Below are 14,065 nucleotides of genomic sequence, written 5' to 3'. Positions count from 1 at the left end.
TGAGTTTGGCGCCATCCATCCAGTACTGTTCCCATGGACCGAGAATTAGCCGGCACCCACTGCCGTCTGAGGGGGAAGTCTTATTTAAGGGGGAATATTTATTTGAAAGGATCGTTTCCTAAGTGCAAGACAGCAAAACTGTCTAATACTCTCCTTAGAAATGCGGGTGCCGTTCATTTCCATTGCTGCTTTGGCTGTAGCCACACAGGCACAGGAAGTATACGTGACAACAACCGGTTACTCCGCTCGACCACAATGTACACAGTCGAATGTGACCCCGAAGTATCACTTCCAGCCCTTCTCTTACACTTTGAATGAGACAGTTCGGTAAGAAATACCTGGAGATAGTTACTCTATCGCTTGCTAATTAGAGTATGAGATATGCAACCTCGGTTCCTTCCCCGACGACAACAAGGAAATATGCCGCGCCTTATACAGACGTAGTCAAGCAGTTAACCACCAGCTGGTCGACCTCAACGTGGGGCAGTTGGGTTCCAGATCAAACCAGTATCAGTGCAACTGACACGAAGGACCCGTATGGACAAGCTGCCTGGTCCTCGATGTGGCTACAGGCAGATCTTCACAACTATGTATGTCGTGTGGCCCGGGATTTTTCTCTCATTTAAAATGGAGGTGATGCTTACTCCGTTAGACCACCACTGGGTTGTTCTCGACAACTGTTAGTCCCACACCTGTGCCTAGCAGTGAGTTAGTCTTGCCACCGCGTGACTATTTTGGTCCCACAGACTGCTATAATTTCCCCAAAGACTTTGTGTTTGGTGTTGCAGGGAGTGCAGCCCAGATCGAAGGCGCGATTGGGTTGGATGGCCGAGGACCTTCGTTGTTGGAGAAATTGGTATCCGACAGCAAGCCGAAGGACTATGTCACCAACGAAAACTATTTCTTGTATAAGCAAGATATACAGCGACTAGCTGCGATGGGTGTGGAGTATTACAGCTTTACAATTCCATGGACGCGGATTTTGCCTTTTGCTCTGCCAGGAACACCTGTTAATCAACAGGCCATTGATCATTATAATGACTTGATTGATACAGTCCTCGATGCAGGAATGACGGTAAATAATCCCAGACGTCTCGGTATATTCCTCTAAAGTCTAATATTCTAATCATCATTGCAGCCGGTGGTTACAATGCTTCATTTCGACAGCCCGTTGATGTTTGTCGCTAGCGATAATATTACGAAACAACCAGATATTGGCTACAACAATGCCGGGTATCAAAATGAAACGTTTGTCGACGCATTTGTCAACTATGGAAAGGTATAATTTCTGGTCCACAAGCCATCAATATTCACGCAAGTTTGACGTGGCTAACTCTCCAGATTCTTCTTTCTCATTATGCAGACCGAGTCCCAATATGGGTGACCTTTAATGAACCCCTGCTCTATGCATTCAATTTCAAAGGAGTGGACCATGTTGTCAAAGCACATGCCCAGGTCTATCACTTCTACCATGATACGTTGAATGCTACAGGGAAGATTGGCATAAAGTTCAACGACAACTTTGGAGTGCCTAAAGATCCGAAAAACTCTAGCCATGTTCTGGCAGCTGATCGCTTCCAAGAAATGCAACTGGGTATCTTCGCAAACCCGATCTTCTTGGGTAAACAATACCCAAAATCCGTGTTAGACACACTTCCTGGAGCCAAGCCCTTGAGCAAATCCGAACTGAACCACATCCACAACACATCCGACTTCTTTGGGATCGATCCGTATACCGCTACAGTAGTATCACCAGCCAATGAAGGCATCGAGGCTTGCGCTGCCAACCAATCAAGCTCGAATGAACTTTTCCCATATTGCGTCAAGCAAGAAACAAAGAATGTTTATGGATGGAACATTGGATATCGCTCCGAATCCTACGTGTACATCACACCAACATATTTCCGAGAGTATCTCTTCTACCTGTGGAATACTTTCCGAAGCCCAATTCTGGTGTCAGAGTTTGGGTTTCCGGTACACGCAGAAGCGGAATCGGAGGAGCTCTCTGATCAGCTTTTTGATTCTCCACGCAGCGTCTATTATCTTTCCTTCATGTCTGAAATTCTCAAGTCAATATATGAAGATGGTGTGCATGTTATGGGAGCCCTTGCTTGGAGCTTCGTTGACAATTGGGAATTTGGAGATTACACGCAGCAATTCGGTATTCAGGCAGTCAATCGCACGACCCAGCAGCGATACTACAAGAAGAGCTTCTTTGACTTGGTTGATTTTGTGAAAACTCGACAGCCGAACAAAGACTGAGGTGGCTAGTGGTGAATTTCAGGGCTAGAGTGATAAATTTAGGATCGACTCGATGAACAAGCAAATTGAATCGCATTTCTCACAATAGCCGTATGTAGTTATATGAAAAGAAATCCCTAGTAGCACACAGGTCCTCCTCTGTGAGATATGAAGTAATCCATTCTTTTGTGTGATTATTCGTTGTGGGGCTCTTCCCTGGTATGGTATTCTAGGCAAAGTGTCGAAATGAGCTCTACCAGATCACCAAGGGATCTCTTTGCCATCATATTGGTTTGGACCCTCTCGCGTCTCCCATCCAGGGACATGTATGTTAAAAAATTTCCTGTTCTGCTCTGGCGTTGCCTTTTGTATGATATCCAGGACCTTCTCCGCGCCTACTTCAACTGGAAGATCAGCTCGACAGCCACCAAGGTCAGTGCGAAGCCACTTTTGATGTTAGTAAATTGGTGAAATTTGCGATCAACAAATGACATGAAAGGCTTGACTTACCCCAGGACTGATTGCAAGAAAGGTGAAGCCATCACTCGCATATTGCTGGGCATATTGCACAGTGAGCATGTTTAATGCGGCCTTCGAGATCTTGTATGCCGGCGACAACAAGGGCCGAAACGCATCAGCCATAGCCATAGAGCCTAGAGTGGTCGATCTTTTGTTTGGGTCAGCTTCGTATAGTAGTATAAAGAGGCTCGTGTCATTTCTTTCCAGTATTCTTACATGTTGATTACCATTTTCTTCTCGCCTTTGCGCAAAAGTGGCAGGAAAGCGCGCGATACAAGGTGTGGCGCAGTGACATTGACATTGAAGGTCTCGTTTAGATTGTCCCTATAAAATTAGTATCATAGCAAGATTTCCGACAATAGATTCAACTTACATTCCTTCCAATCCTTTTGGGGACCAGTCACTCACTCCCGCGTTGTTGACTAAATAGTCAAGCCCCTTCCCTTTCAGTTGGCGCTCTACTGCCGCGACCCCATCTTTTACACTAGATTCATCAGTGACATCTAATTTGACAATCTGCACTCGCAACGCTGAGGTATCTGCAATTTCCTTCAATCGAGCAGAATTGTCCTGGCGCGTGGTGGCGATGATTGTCCCCACCTCAGTTTTGGGCAATGTTGCTAGACGGGTGACCAGCGCTAACCCGAGCCCTCGGGAAGCGCCAGTCACTAGATACGACGCCATAGATTAGGAGGGTAATTTCCAGAGAAAGTTGACTGGCAGGTATAGGATGGGAGGTTTGAAGTGCAATGATTACGTAGAAAGTATGATGGAGAACCCGAGTGACTCTCAGATAAACAGAACTTGCGGGGGTGCCAGGTACATACATGTATTTAAATACTTAAATTACCTACATAGGTATACATGCATGGATATACATATATATCTCTATTAATTTCCGATCGGATATAACTTCTAGGAATTTTTATATGTACATAGGTTACTAGATATCGAGGTAGACTTCGGTTACCTTAGACTTGTTGCATAAAATCCGGAGATATTTAATTTGTAGTATCAGCGTTTGATATATGAAGAGGAATGTCTGCTTTTGGTGTGCTCAAGGACATTTCCCTTAGATTTACATTGTTTATTAGCTGCAAGAAGGACTAGTGTTATGGAGGGCTATAAATATATATATTGTGCTTTGAGACATCGATGTTTCCCACAGTGACTATTTCTACAGTTCTGTGGAACTTAATGCAAAGCAAATTACTAGGACCACCGTTTTATTTTCAGTATAGGAAAAGAAAACCAATCTGTTAACAATGGGGGAACAAAAGTCAACTGCAAGTGACAATCCCATCTCAATGCCAGGGACGATCACGTGCAACTTACGTCACCGAATTAAGGTCCCTATCAGGTCGTCCACTTGTTCTTCTTTCTTTTCCCCTCACAAGCCATTGGTTTTGCTAATTTTCGCAGAGGGGTGGATCTTCAGGTGCATTGACACCATGGCCGACTCCTTCACCCTGCCTTTGCGCCCCATCCCTGAGAAGCGTGATCGCCCAGATACACTACCTGTGGAGATCGCGCAAATCAACAATCAGTGGGGCTCTTTTCGCGAGGTGAACGAAGATGTTCTTCGAAACAAGATTGCTGAGGAGGAAGAAAAAGATGGGTTGGACGAGGCAGATGAGAGTGACCAAGATGCGAGCGATCTTGACTCGACAGAGCGCTTGGAGCAACTGTACAAGCGGCGCGCCGAGATCACCCAGTTCGCCATGTGAGTCTAATGGTATTGAAGCCATGCCCTCAGCGCGAGAACTGACGATTTTTCAGGCAAGCTCACATGGAAACCATGTTCGCCCTCGACTTCGTCTCCCTTATGCTCTCCAAGCAAGCCCCGCGTCAGGCCGAAACCTCCATGTCTGCCTTCCTCAAGCAAGTCGCACCCCTCGGTTCGCTAAATGCCGAGGTCGTGAACCCTCCCCCGAAACCGGAATCTAAAGCCAAGGACATATCAGCAGTATCAAGAGGATGGCGGATCCAAAATTTCAATGCGGCTGCAAACAAGCTTCTGCAGGCCGCCTCCAGACTTGAGACCGAAGTCGCGTCGGAGACTCGATACTGGAACGAGGTGCTGGCTGTTAAGGATAAAGGGTGGAAAGTTTCCCGTCTCCCAAGCGAAAAGCAATCGCTTGGTGTGCAATATGGGTTCCTTGAAGGTGAGCGCATACCGGCGTGACATCGATATAATATGAAGCGCCTGCTGACCACAACCAAATACAGCCACGCCAGTTTTCCGCGACCGCGGCCTTGCTTCCTTACGCCGAGCCGAGGATGGAGCTTTGCTATTGGACGAAGGATTGATCCCATCTAAAGCCCGCTTTGTCAGAGTACGAGTGATACAAAATGGTCGGCTTTCGGGAAGCTCTAAACCGACCCGTTCTACCTTCAATGGCAACGAAACCATTGAGGATCGGATTTTGCAAGCTCGTGATACTGTTTATGAAGAGGAGCTCTTCCATGAGCTAGTCCGAGAAGCTCGAGCGATCGCGAGCTTTGGCGTGACGACACGTCAGAATCTCATTCAAATTCCTGCCTCCGATGATCTCGAAATTTTACTGGACTTGGTTGATACTGATGAAGATACCCCGGAACCCGAAAATGATATCTCACAGCAAGGAACTTCTCTTGCAGAGGGTCTGGCACATACGATCCGGATATTGTTGGCGTACGCCCACCGTCAAAACTTGCGTCGTCGGACTCTGCTTCCGCTGCCTCTGACCCCGAAAACGCGACCTGTTCCTGAGCATCAACTTATTCGGCCAGCTCTAGCTTACATCAAGCATATGTCTCATGTACGCTGGCTTCAGTCCTTACTGAAGGATCTCTTCGGTGTTTTGCAATCGGCAGGGTTGAAACCACCAGCGTACACCTCAAGAGTCTTTTCAGCAGCAAGAAGGAGACAAACCTCTTCTGCCCCAGCAGTAGAGACCCTCGTTGATCAGTTCCTTACCCCCTTGCTGTCTACATTCAACGGCAAAATCTTGACCCCTCGGGGTTCTTTCTCAATCGCCATTCACACCAATCTTTCCTCACCACCCTTCGGCACCAGCTTTGAGGTGTCATTCAATATGCCCAAGTTCCTGGACCTTGAGTCTCCCGGTAAACTTTCTCATAGGGAAGAAGTAGAAGCCGCCATTACCCATCTCTTGTTGCTTGATGTTGTTTTCACTGTCTCGTCCAACAACAACCTACCACAACCCGGAAGTGACAAAGACCAAGCAAAAAGCACCTGGGAAGCGATTTACCCTGAACATGGTGAGCTTCTGATCCCTTCAAAATCAGAAAAACGAAAAAAGATGAAGATTGCTCTCTCCCGTGATGAACTGTCTGTCGAGGTCTATGCCGTGCGCTGTATTGACGGAACTGGGCGCGGGCATTGGGAATTGCCTGCTTACCATTCAATCCCGCATACCTGGAAACCATCCCCTATTGCCGGATCACCCAAGCAGTCCTCTTTGATGGATTATGTGTCAACCAATGTGTTACGTTCGTGACCCACAGAGAGCGTAGATTGCTATCGGGCCGAACCACTCCACCCTAGCCCGCCTTGAGCCGATAATCGTCTCCCGATCTTCAATAACAGGGCTTGTGGTTTAGTGGTATAATACTCCCTTAGCATGGGAGTGGTCCGGGGTTCGATTCCCCGCGAGTCCAACTTTTTGTCTCTGAATATTTTTTTCCTGAAGCAAAATATCATCATAGCTCGCGAGGTGAAGTGGGTCGAGGCAAATTTTTTTTTTTCATTGCCGTCTTTTGCAAAAACCAATAATAGACAGACACTTCAATACCCTGTACAAATTATGGCCAGAAAAGGCTGAATTGAAATGCAATTCCATTTAAAAAAATCTCTTATAACTTCGAACTTAGCGCCTTCACGGCCCTTGGGACTGTGAGCGTCTCTTGGAGTCTCTTTTCGCTCAGTCCATATGCGACTGGGAGCCAATCACTGACATCCTTGCCTAAAATCATCGAAGCCAACGCCTCGCCACTCATTAGGCTGTTCGCCATGCCATATCCATTGAACGCAGCGGCAATCCATTCCCCGTCACCTTCCCGCCCTGTTAGCTTCGGTGACAATCGTCCGACCATTGGCAGACCATCAGAGGAATAGCCCATAATTCCACTCCACGAACTGATCAGACGCCAATCGGATCTGTCATTTTTGCCAAAGAATCGTGGGAGGACGACTTCCAAATGTTCAACAGAGTGGTCGGCCACAGAAGTGTCATCTGCAGATACCGACTCCTCCAAACGCGCATTCTCACCGCCGAAGTAGAAATAGCCGGTCTTAGCACTCTGCCCTAAGTAATACAATCCATATCCAAGACGTTGGGTTTCAGGATCATAGGATGGAGGATAGTGGAAGCCCCAGGATACAGCCGTGCCTTGATTTGACACAGCATGCTTTGGATCTTGAACTGTCATCGTGCCTTTGAAAGGATGGACAAGCCCTCGCAGGTGAGGAAGGAGATGTCCGCTGTACCCATTGGTGCAATGAACTACAGTCTGTGCTCGTAGTGGACCGCGAGACGTGCGCAGTGTATACGGATAAATATTCGTCACGGACGAGGCAGATGTTGAAATGTGCTCAACAGACTCAACCGGTGTGTGTGTCTCAATTGTCAGGCGACTTGGGTATTTTTCTAAGAGTGCCTCAAATACTTTTGTGACAAGACGATATGGCCAGACTGTTCCAGCAGGAAGCAGTGCTCCTCCAGATGCTCCATGGATTCCATACTCCTAAACGGAAAAGATCAGAATGCCATCTTCTGACCACATAGGCGATACGACTCACCTTGAGGACAGCATCCGCATCCAGAATTGTATACAGCCCCTTCTTAGAAGGATGATCCACTTCCAAGCGTGCGATACTTTTCTTGAAGTCGTCAAACTTCCCTTGACTCAAAAAGACTCGTAGTTTCTGCAGACGTTGCATCTCACTCAACTCTACGGCGTCATATTCTTCAATCAATTCCTGCATCTTCTCCAGATTGCGGAATGTGAAGTCCACAATCTTGCCCGCCGTTTCGACTCCATGAGTCTCTGCAAGATTCATATACTGCTCTCCGGCATTCGCAGCCATCTGGCCACCATTGCGCCCAGTCGCACCTGAACAGAGGGCACGGGCTTCCAAAACGGTTACTGTGGCGGTAGGGTGTCGTTCCAAGAGGGATCTAGCTACCGATAGACCCGTGATACCGGACCCAATGATTACGAAATCTCGGTCAGTTGGCAATTTTGACGATTGGACGTTGGCGAGAGCATGTGGAATGTGCTGCCAGTAGGCCTCGGTGGGATTGGGTCGAGGCAGGCCTGGGTCAGCTGTGACGAGGCTGAAGACTGTACTATGTTAACTTTTCAATTATACTGCGGGAGAGTCAAGCACGATATCAAACCAGCCAACTTTATGAATGGGGGTCGATTGTATTACCTGAATCATTCGGCGCCATCGCAGACGATGTAAAAGGCCCGGGTTTTGATAATTCGGGCTAATAGCGAGAAACTGCAGTAAATTCTTCACTCAAAAATAGGTAATCCTATTTCGCTTTTGAGAAATAGGAGCTGGCATGGAGTAAATATATTGATGTAGACATCGTGCGGGGTTTATCTTATCTCAAAAGGATAGGACTGCCCAAGTGGGAATAGAGTGAATTTTCTCTGGTATCCCGATGTCGGAATGATAGCATTGAAGTCTTCGTTGTTATACTATTTACACTGCTTGTTCCAACCCAGTTTAATATTTCCCAGGCCTCTGTACAACATACTCATATAGGGTTGCGGGTTTTCCTATCCAATTTATCATGGGGGGTGGCGTAAAGATGTTAGGAGACTTGCCAGGTAGAGCTATTTTCTATTTTTGAGGCGTTATGGTATGGCATACTTGGCATCAAGATCTACGATTTCGAGCTTTACTAGTCTTTTCTTTTGGATGCGGTCCTTGCCAGTCGGTCCTAGGGACGACGGGATAACGGATAACCCCAAGTATCTTGGCAGATCCTGATATGCAACTCCACGTGAGGCATGTAAATGGCGCAACTGCATTCCGGATAGCATTCCATACCAACTAGCTAAGCTTAGAATAAAAATGTGAATTGCTTGTTTTATGACCGCATGTCTTCAATGTCGAGGGATGACCTTGCTATAATAGTTCAATCATTCCCACTTCACCTTTTAACTTCATCCTTTCGTTATATCTTGAATATTTCATTTGCCTCACAATGAAGCTTTCTTCTATTTTCCTTACAGTCTTTGCACTGGCCACAACTGGCCTTGCAGCGAAGACATGTACTCCTAGCTTTGATTATTGCTCCGATGTCCTGATTAAGGACAAAGGTAATCTATTCCCTGTCACTTATATGCTGTACCAGGCTAATCGAAGACATAATAGGGTTCACCGAGGACGATCTGAAGGAGGTTTTGAAGGGGTCCGATCTAGAGAATGAGGACCTTAAGAATGTGCTATTCCATTGCAAGAATCCTGGAGATGTTGGCCACCCCAAGCTCTGCTCGAGCGGGTGCACAAACCCAGCGACAGAGGGTAGTCACTCATGCTCAGCGTAAGTTATAGTATTGCCATCAACTTACAATTCGCAGCTGACAATGCAGCAGCTAAATCATGCTGGTTGTGAGAGGACACTAGTTGCGCAATTATATTTGGTAGTAAAGCTTCGGCTATAAATGGATTCGAAGGCATTCACAGCCAGAATATGATTCATACTACAACATATGTATTCACTCATAGTACCCGCCACAGCGTAAAGACACATGTCAGAAGGAGTCAATTCAAAAATGGAGCTCCACACTACTGCTGACAATGAAACAAATAATATTGTTAGTAGGTAACACTCACCGCATATTTTTGGTCAATTGGATCAGAAATATACGCAAAGGCTGGTTTGCTTTGCGCTAAATATCAACCCATCACTAGGTTTGAACACCCTTTCCAAGCAGTCATCAAATGAGTTCGTCGGGATCGATATTGTGGGCAAGTGGTCAATACTATACACAAGGTGCCGAAGAAGCCGATTGCTGAGATCTCAGGGCAGCAATAAGACAAGATATCCGCATAGGCATCAGCCCATTCCGCTATGACAGCATTACGCTGATACTGTATCCACGCCGGATCAAATCCAAGGATAGTGTTTTTTGTCCTCAGTTCTGCTGTTGTCCATGTATTCGACGATAGTAAAATCATTTGTACTGTGACAGTGGCGCCCAGAGCTTTCAGCTAAGTAAGTACCTTTTAGGCGGGATCGAAGGGGTCTGTGGAACACTGCAAACAAGGATTAAACAAGGAGCTGCAGGCCCAGCGTGTTAGCGCCATAAACGTGGCCCCAGGCCATATGTTGTATGGACAGATGCAAGTGGCACCGTAAAAGTCCTCGAACTGGTGTGGCACTCCACTACAGATCAGATGCTTCCGAGCGAGGCAAGTAAGTTCCACATGAGCAATATTAGTATGTGAAACCGTGTGACAATATGTGTGGCATCACTTGTTTGGCGCAATTCTTATGCACCGATGTTGTGTAAATGAACCGGTCAGACCATGTTTGGCAAGGGCCCACGGGTGGCTTGTACACCAATGATAATTTGCTGCAGGGTTAAGCCATCGTGAAACAGCAAAATAATGAATATGATGATGTTGATGACTATAATGGAGAATGACAATAACAAGAATCAGCTCTGGAGGAAAGGGAGAAGATGTCATATTGGGGGCCAAACAAAACCAAACAAGTCAAACAGGGTTAGTGACGTCAGACAACCCTCACCGCCTACACTAAACCCAAATTGACCAAGCGGTGACATGCGTCTTGCAGTCAAATTGTAAAGGAACGCAGGTACCATCAAGGTATGGGAAAAGGTCAGACCACTTGAATTTTAGGGGAGAAAATATATACAAGCCTAGAATAATCCAGTCTAGTTTATCATTTCCCTCATTTTCTCAAGAATTCCTTATGCCTCTTAATTTCAACATATTACTTTAGCTTCAAGTTGTTTCGACTGTGACGCAAAGCACCCACCTTCTGCCCAATTTCTCTCACCGGATTGGGTTTGACCCCTCCACACCCCACCCATTCATAACGGGAGCTTTACAACGCCTTATCAGCTTCTCTTTTTTTTTGACTTGTTTTCTTCTCATTCACTTTTTTTGTTTCATTCTCTTGATTAGCGACCTGTATCTCAGGTCGAAGCCTTCAATTCGATATGGAGCCCATCAAGATTGCCACTCAGCCGGCTAAGAGACGCCGCATCGGTGTTCTCACCTCCGGTGGTGATGCTCCCGGTATGAACGGTGCTGTGCGGGCCGTTGTCCGTATGGCAATCCACTGCGACTGCGAAGCCTACGCCATTTTCGAAGGATACGAAGGACTGGTCAATGGCGGCAACATGATCCGTCAACTACACTGGGAGGATGTTCGTGGGTGGTTGTCCCGCGGTGGTACCCTGATCGGCTCTGCCCGCAGCTTGGCATTCCGTGAGCGTGTTGGCCGCATGAAGGCAGCGAAGAACATGGTTCTGAAGGGTATCGATGCGCTGGTTGTCTGCGGTGGTGACGGTAGTTTGACCGGTGCCGATGTCTTCCGTGCCGAATGGCCTAGCTTATTGGCAGACCTCATTGCCTCCGGGGAGTTGTCCCCTGAGCAGGTAGAGCCCTACAAGGTGTTGAACATTGTGGGCCTGGTAGGTTCCATTGACAATGACATGTCTGGAACAGATGCCACCATCGGTTGTTATTCATCCCTGACCCGTATTTGTGACGCCGTCGACGACGTTTTCGATACTGCATTCTCCCACCAGCGTGGTTTCGTCATTGAGGTGATGGGTCGACACTGTGGATGGCTTGCCTTGATGTCTGCCATCAGTACTGGTGCAGACTGGATGTTCCTCCCCGAGATGCCCCCCAAGGACGGTTGGGAAGATGAGATGTGCTCCGTGATCACCAAGGTGGGAATTACTCCAACGTTCTTCAATAACATCCTTTTGCTAACTTATGGCGTTTGATAGAACCGAACCGAACGCGGCAAGCGCCGTACGATCGTTATTGTCGCCGAGGGAGCCCAGGATCGCCAATTGAACAAGGTCTCGAGCTCGAAGATTAAGGATATTCTTACAGACCGGCTGGGATTGGACACTCGAGTCACCATTCTAGGCCACACCCAGCGAGGTGGTGCGGCATGTGCTTATGACCGCTGGCTGTCAACTCTGCAGGGTGTGGAGGCTGTTCGTGCCGTGCTAGAAATGTCACCCGACTCCCCTTCACCAGTTATCACCATCCGTGAGAACAAGATCATGCGCACCCCTCTGATGGAAGCAGTTCAAGCAACGAAAGATGTGTCTGCCAAGATTGACAAAAAGGACTTCGATGAGGCCATGAAGCTCCGTGATCCTGAATTCAAGGAGTACTACAACGCATATTTGACCACGGCGACCCAGGTCGACCCAAAGAAGATTCTCCCAGAGGGAAAGGTATGCACCTAATTCCTCGGACCATCTGGGTTGATAAGCCTCCGCAGACTTCCCATATGCTTACCATTTTACAGAGAATGCGAATTGCCATTATTAACGTCGGTGCCCCGGCTGGTGGTATGAACCAAGCAACCCGTGCCGCCGTTGCATACTCCCTGACCCGTGGCCACACCCCACTGGCCATTCATAACGGTTTCCCCGGATTGTGCCGTCACCACGACGATAAGCCAATTAGCTCTGTCCGCGAGGTTACTTGGCTGGAAGCTGATAGCTGGGTCAACGAGGGTGGTTCAGACATTGGTACTAACCGTAGCCTGCCATCTGCCGATATGGAGAACACTGCCAAGTGCTTTGAGCTGTACAAGTTTGACGCCTTGTTTGTTGTTGGTGGTTTCGAGGCTTTCACAGCCGTCAGCGAGCTGCGCCAAGCTCGTGCGAAGTATGATGCGTTCAAGATTCCGCTCATCGTGCTCCCAGCTACCATTTCTAACAACGTCCCGGGTACTGAATACTCCTTGGGAAGTGACACCTGCCTCAACACCCTGATCGACTTCTGTGATGCGATTCGTCAATCCGCTTCCTCTTCTCGCCGCCGAGTATTCGTCATCGAGACCCAAGGTGGAAAATCTGGATATATTGCGACCACAGCTGGCCTCGCCGTGGGTGCAGTGGCAGTGTACATTCCCGAGGAAGGTGTTGATATCAAGATGCTCTCGCGCGATATCGACTTCCTGCGTGACAACTTTATCCGCGACAAAGGAGCTAACCGTGCAGGTAAGATCATTCTGCGTAACGAATGTGCCTCCGGCACATACACTACCCAGGTGATCGCCGACATGATTAAGGAAGAGGCAAAGGGCCGATTCGAGTCTCGTGCCGCTGTTCCTGGTCACTTCCAACAAGGTGGAAAGCCTTCGCCAATGGATCGTGTCCGTGCTATGCGTATGGCCATCAGGTGCATGGAGCACATCGAAGGGTATGCCGGCAAGAGCAGCGATGAAATCGCTGCAGACCCTCTCTCCTCTGCTGTGATTGGCGTCAAGGGCTCACGTGTACTATTCTCCCCCATGGGTGGTGAAACTGGACTGGAAGCTACCGAGACTGATTGGGTGCGCCGTCGCCCCAAGTCTGAGTTCTGGCTCGAACTGCAGGATGTTGTCAATGTTCTTTCTGGACGCACCCACGCTAGCACCAACGAAACCTGGTCCTGCTATGAGAGTACGTAAACCGACTGCGACCCTACTGATTTGCTTGTTCAACCCCCATCCAATTCGTTTCGTCGCTGCTCGTTTTGCTCTTTGGCCTCTTGAGGATTTGCTCCCCCGTACCGTGATTATTTCTGAAGCCACTTCATTACGAATGTTAACGATTACCCTTGTTTCCTACTTTTCAGAACCCTCGACAGTCCGATCCGTTCCCTCGGTTCCCAGCTCCCCTTGAAAGGATTTCCACCCAAGGACTTCAACTTCTTTCCAACCAACCATGGAATCCACGCCAATGATGCACCCGGGATACGCTTGAATGTTTCTTCCAAATACTGGCCGGCGAGCTATCCGCTAACTTGTGATGTTGAGGGCGATCGTACTGAACGTCCGTTACGCTTTGTACGATGCTATGCAACAAGTCCTCCAGACCCAAGGATGGTTTACGTGACATTTATGCCTTGGAGTTTGGGGAATTATGCTTTTTTGTTTGATGGGTTTCTATCTCTCCTGAAGACCCTTGGTCTACGACATAAAGTGCGTTGTAGATAGAACCATCAATTTGAATCTTGAAATTATTTCAAATGAAGTAAGAATGCCGCCGGCGTTTGCTATCGTGAGTAAGA

The 14,065-nt window shown here is 47.8% G+C and overlaps 6 protein-coding genes across 6 annotated transcripts; 4 read left to right on the top strand and 2 right to left on the bottom strand.

The window, feature by feature from the left end:
- Positions 1-160: 160 nt before the first annotated feature.
- On the top strand, positions 161-2,262 carry N7487_005356 (glycoside hydrolase family 1 protein; the record flags this gene model as incomplete). Its single annotated transcript, XM_056873103.1, has 5 exons — positions 161-327; positions 374-590; positions 653-1,075; positions 1,139-1,279; positions 1,342-2,262. The coding sequence occupies 5 exons, from the start codon at positions 161-163 to the stop codon at positions 2,260-2,262; spliced, it is 1,869 nt and encodes a 622-aa protein (XP_056730823.1).
- Positions 2,263-2,502: 240 nt separating this feature from the next.
- N7487_005355 (SDR family oxidoreductase) lies at positions 2,503-3,444 on the bottom strand (the record flags this gene model as incomplete). Its single annotated transcript, XM_056873102.1, has 4 exons — positions 2,503-2,688; positions 2,752-2,908; positions 2,977-3,084; positions 3,134-3,444. 4 exons carry the CDS (start codon positions 3,442-3,444, stop codon positions 2,503-2,505), a joined length of 762 nt encoding a protein of 253 aa, XP_056730822.1.
- A 430-nt stretch (positions 3,445-3,874) lies between these two features.
- On the top strand, positions 3,875-6,263 carry N7487_005354 (mediator of RNA polymerase II transcription subunit 17; the record flags this gene model as incomplete). The annotated part of the gene is made up of 4 exons (XM_056873101.1): positions 3,875-3,927; positions 4,121-4,483; positions 4,540-4,925; positions 4,990-6,263. 4 exons carry the CDS (start codon positions 3,875-3,877, stop codon positions 6,261-6,263), a joined length of 2,076 nt encoding a protein of 691 aa, XP_056730821.1.
- A 355-nt stretch (positions 6,264-6,618) lies between these two features.
- On the bottom strand, positions 6,619-8,258 carry N7487_005353 (NAD(P)/FAD-dependent oxidoreductase; the record flags this gene model as incomplete). Its single annotated transcript, XM_056873100.1, has 3 exons — positions 6,619-7,509; positions 7,565-8,109; positions 8,201-8,258. Coding segments are annotated over 3 exons (1,494 nt in total), but the record flags the coding sequence as incomplete, so codon positions are not given.
- A 729-nt stretch (positions 8,259-8,987) lies between these two features.
- N7487_005352 (uncharacterized protein) lies at positions 8,988-9,382 on the top strand (the record flags this gene model as incomplete). Its single annotated transcript, XM_056873099.1, has 3 exons — positions 8,988-9,102; positions 9,158-9,326; positions 9,379-9,382. 3 exons carry the CDS (start codon positions 8,988-8,990, stop codon positions 9,380-9,382), a joined length of 288 nt encoding a protein of 95 aa, XP_056730819.1.
- Positions 9,383-10,974: 1,592 nt separating this feature from the next.
- N7487_005351 (ATP-dependent 6-phosphofructokinase) lies at positions 10,975-14,011 on the top strand (the record flags this gene model as incomplete). The annotated part of the gene is made up of 4 exons (XM_056873098.1): positions 10,975-11,715; positions 11,776-12,237; positions 12,312-13,455; positions 13,631-14,011. 4 exons carry the CDS (start codon positions 10,975-10,977, stop codon positions 13,675-13,677), a joined length of 2,394 nt encoding a protein of 797 aa, XP_056730818.1. The 3' UTR covers positions 13,678-14,011.
- Between the last annotated feature and the right edge of the window lie 54 nt (positions 14,012-14,065).

This window comes from Penicillium crustosum (assembly GCF_028827405.1).
Source record: "Penicillium crustosum strain IBT 35664 chromosome Unknown utg000002l_segment0_segment0, whole genome shotgun sequence".
NCBI lineage: Eukaryota > Fungi > Ascomycota > Eurotiomycetes > Eurotiales > Aspergillaceae > Penicillium > Penicillium crustosum.
The sequence above is the reverse complement of the archived record's forward strand: the minus strand, read 5'-3'. Positions and strand labels throughout refer to the sequence as shown.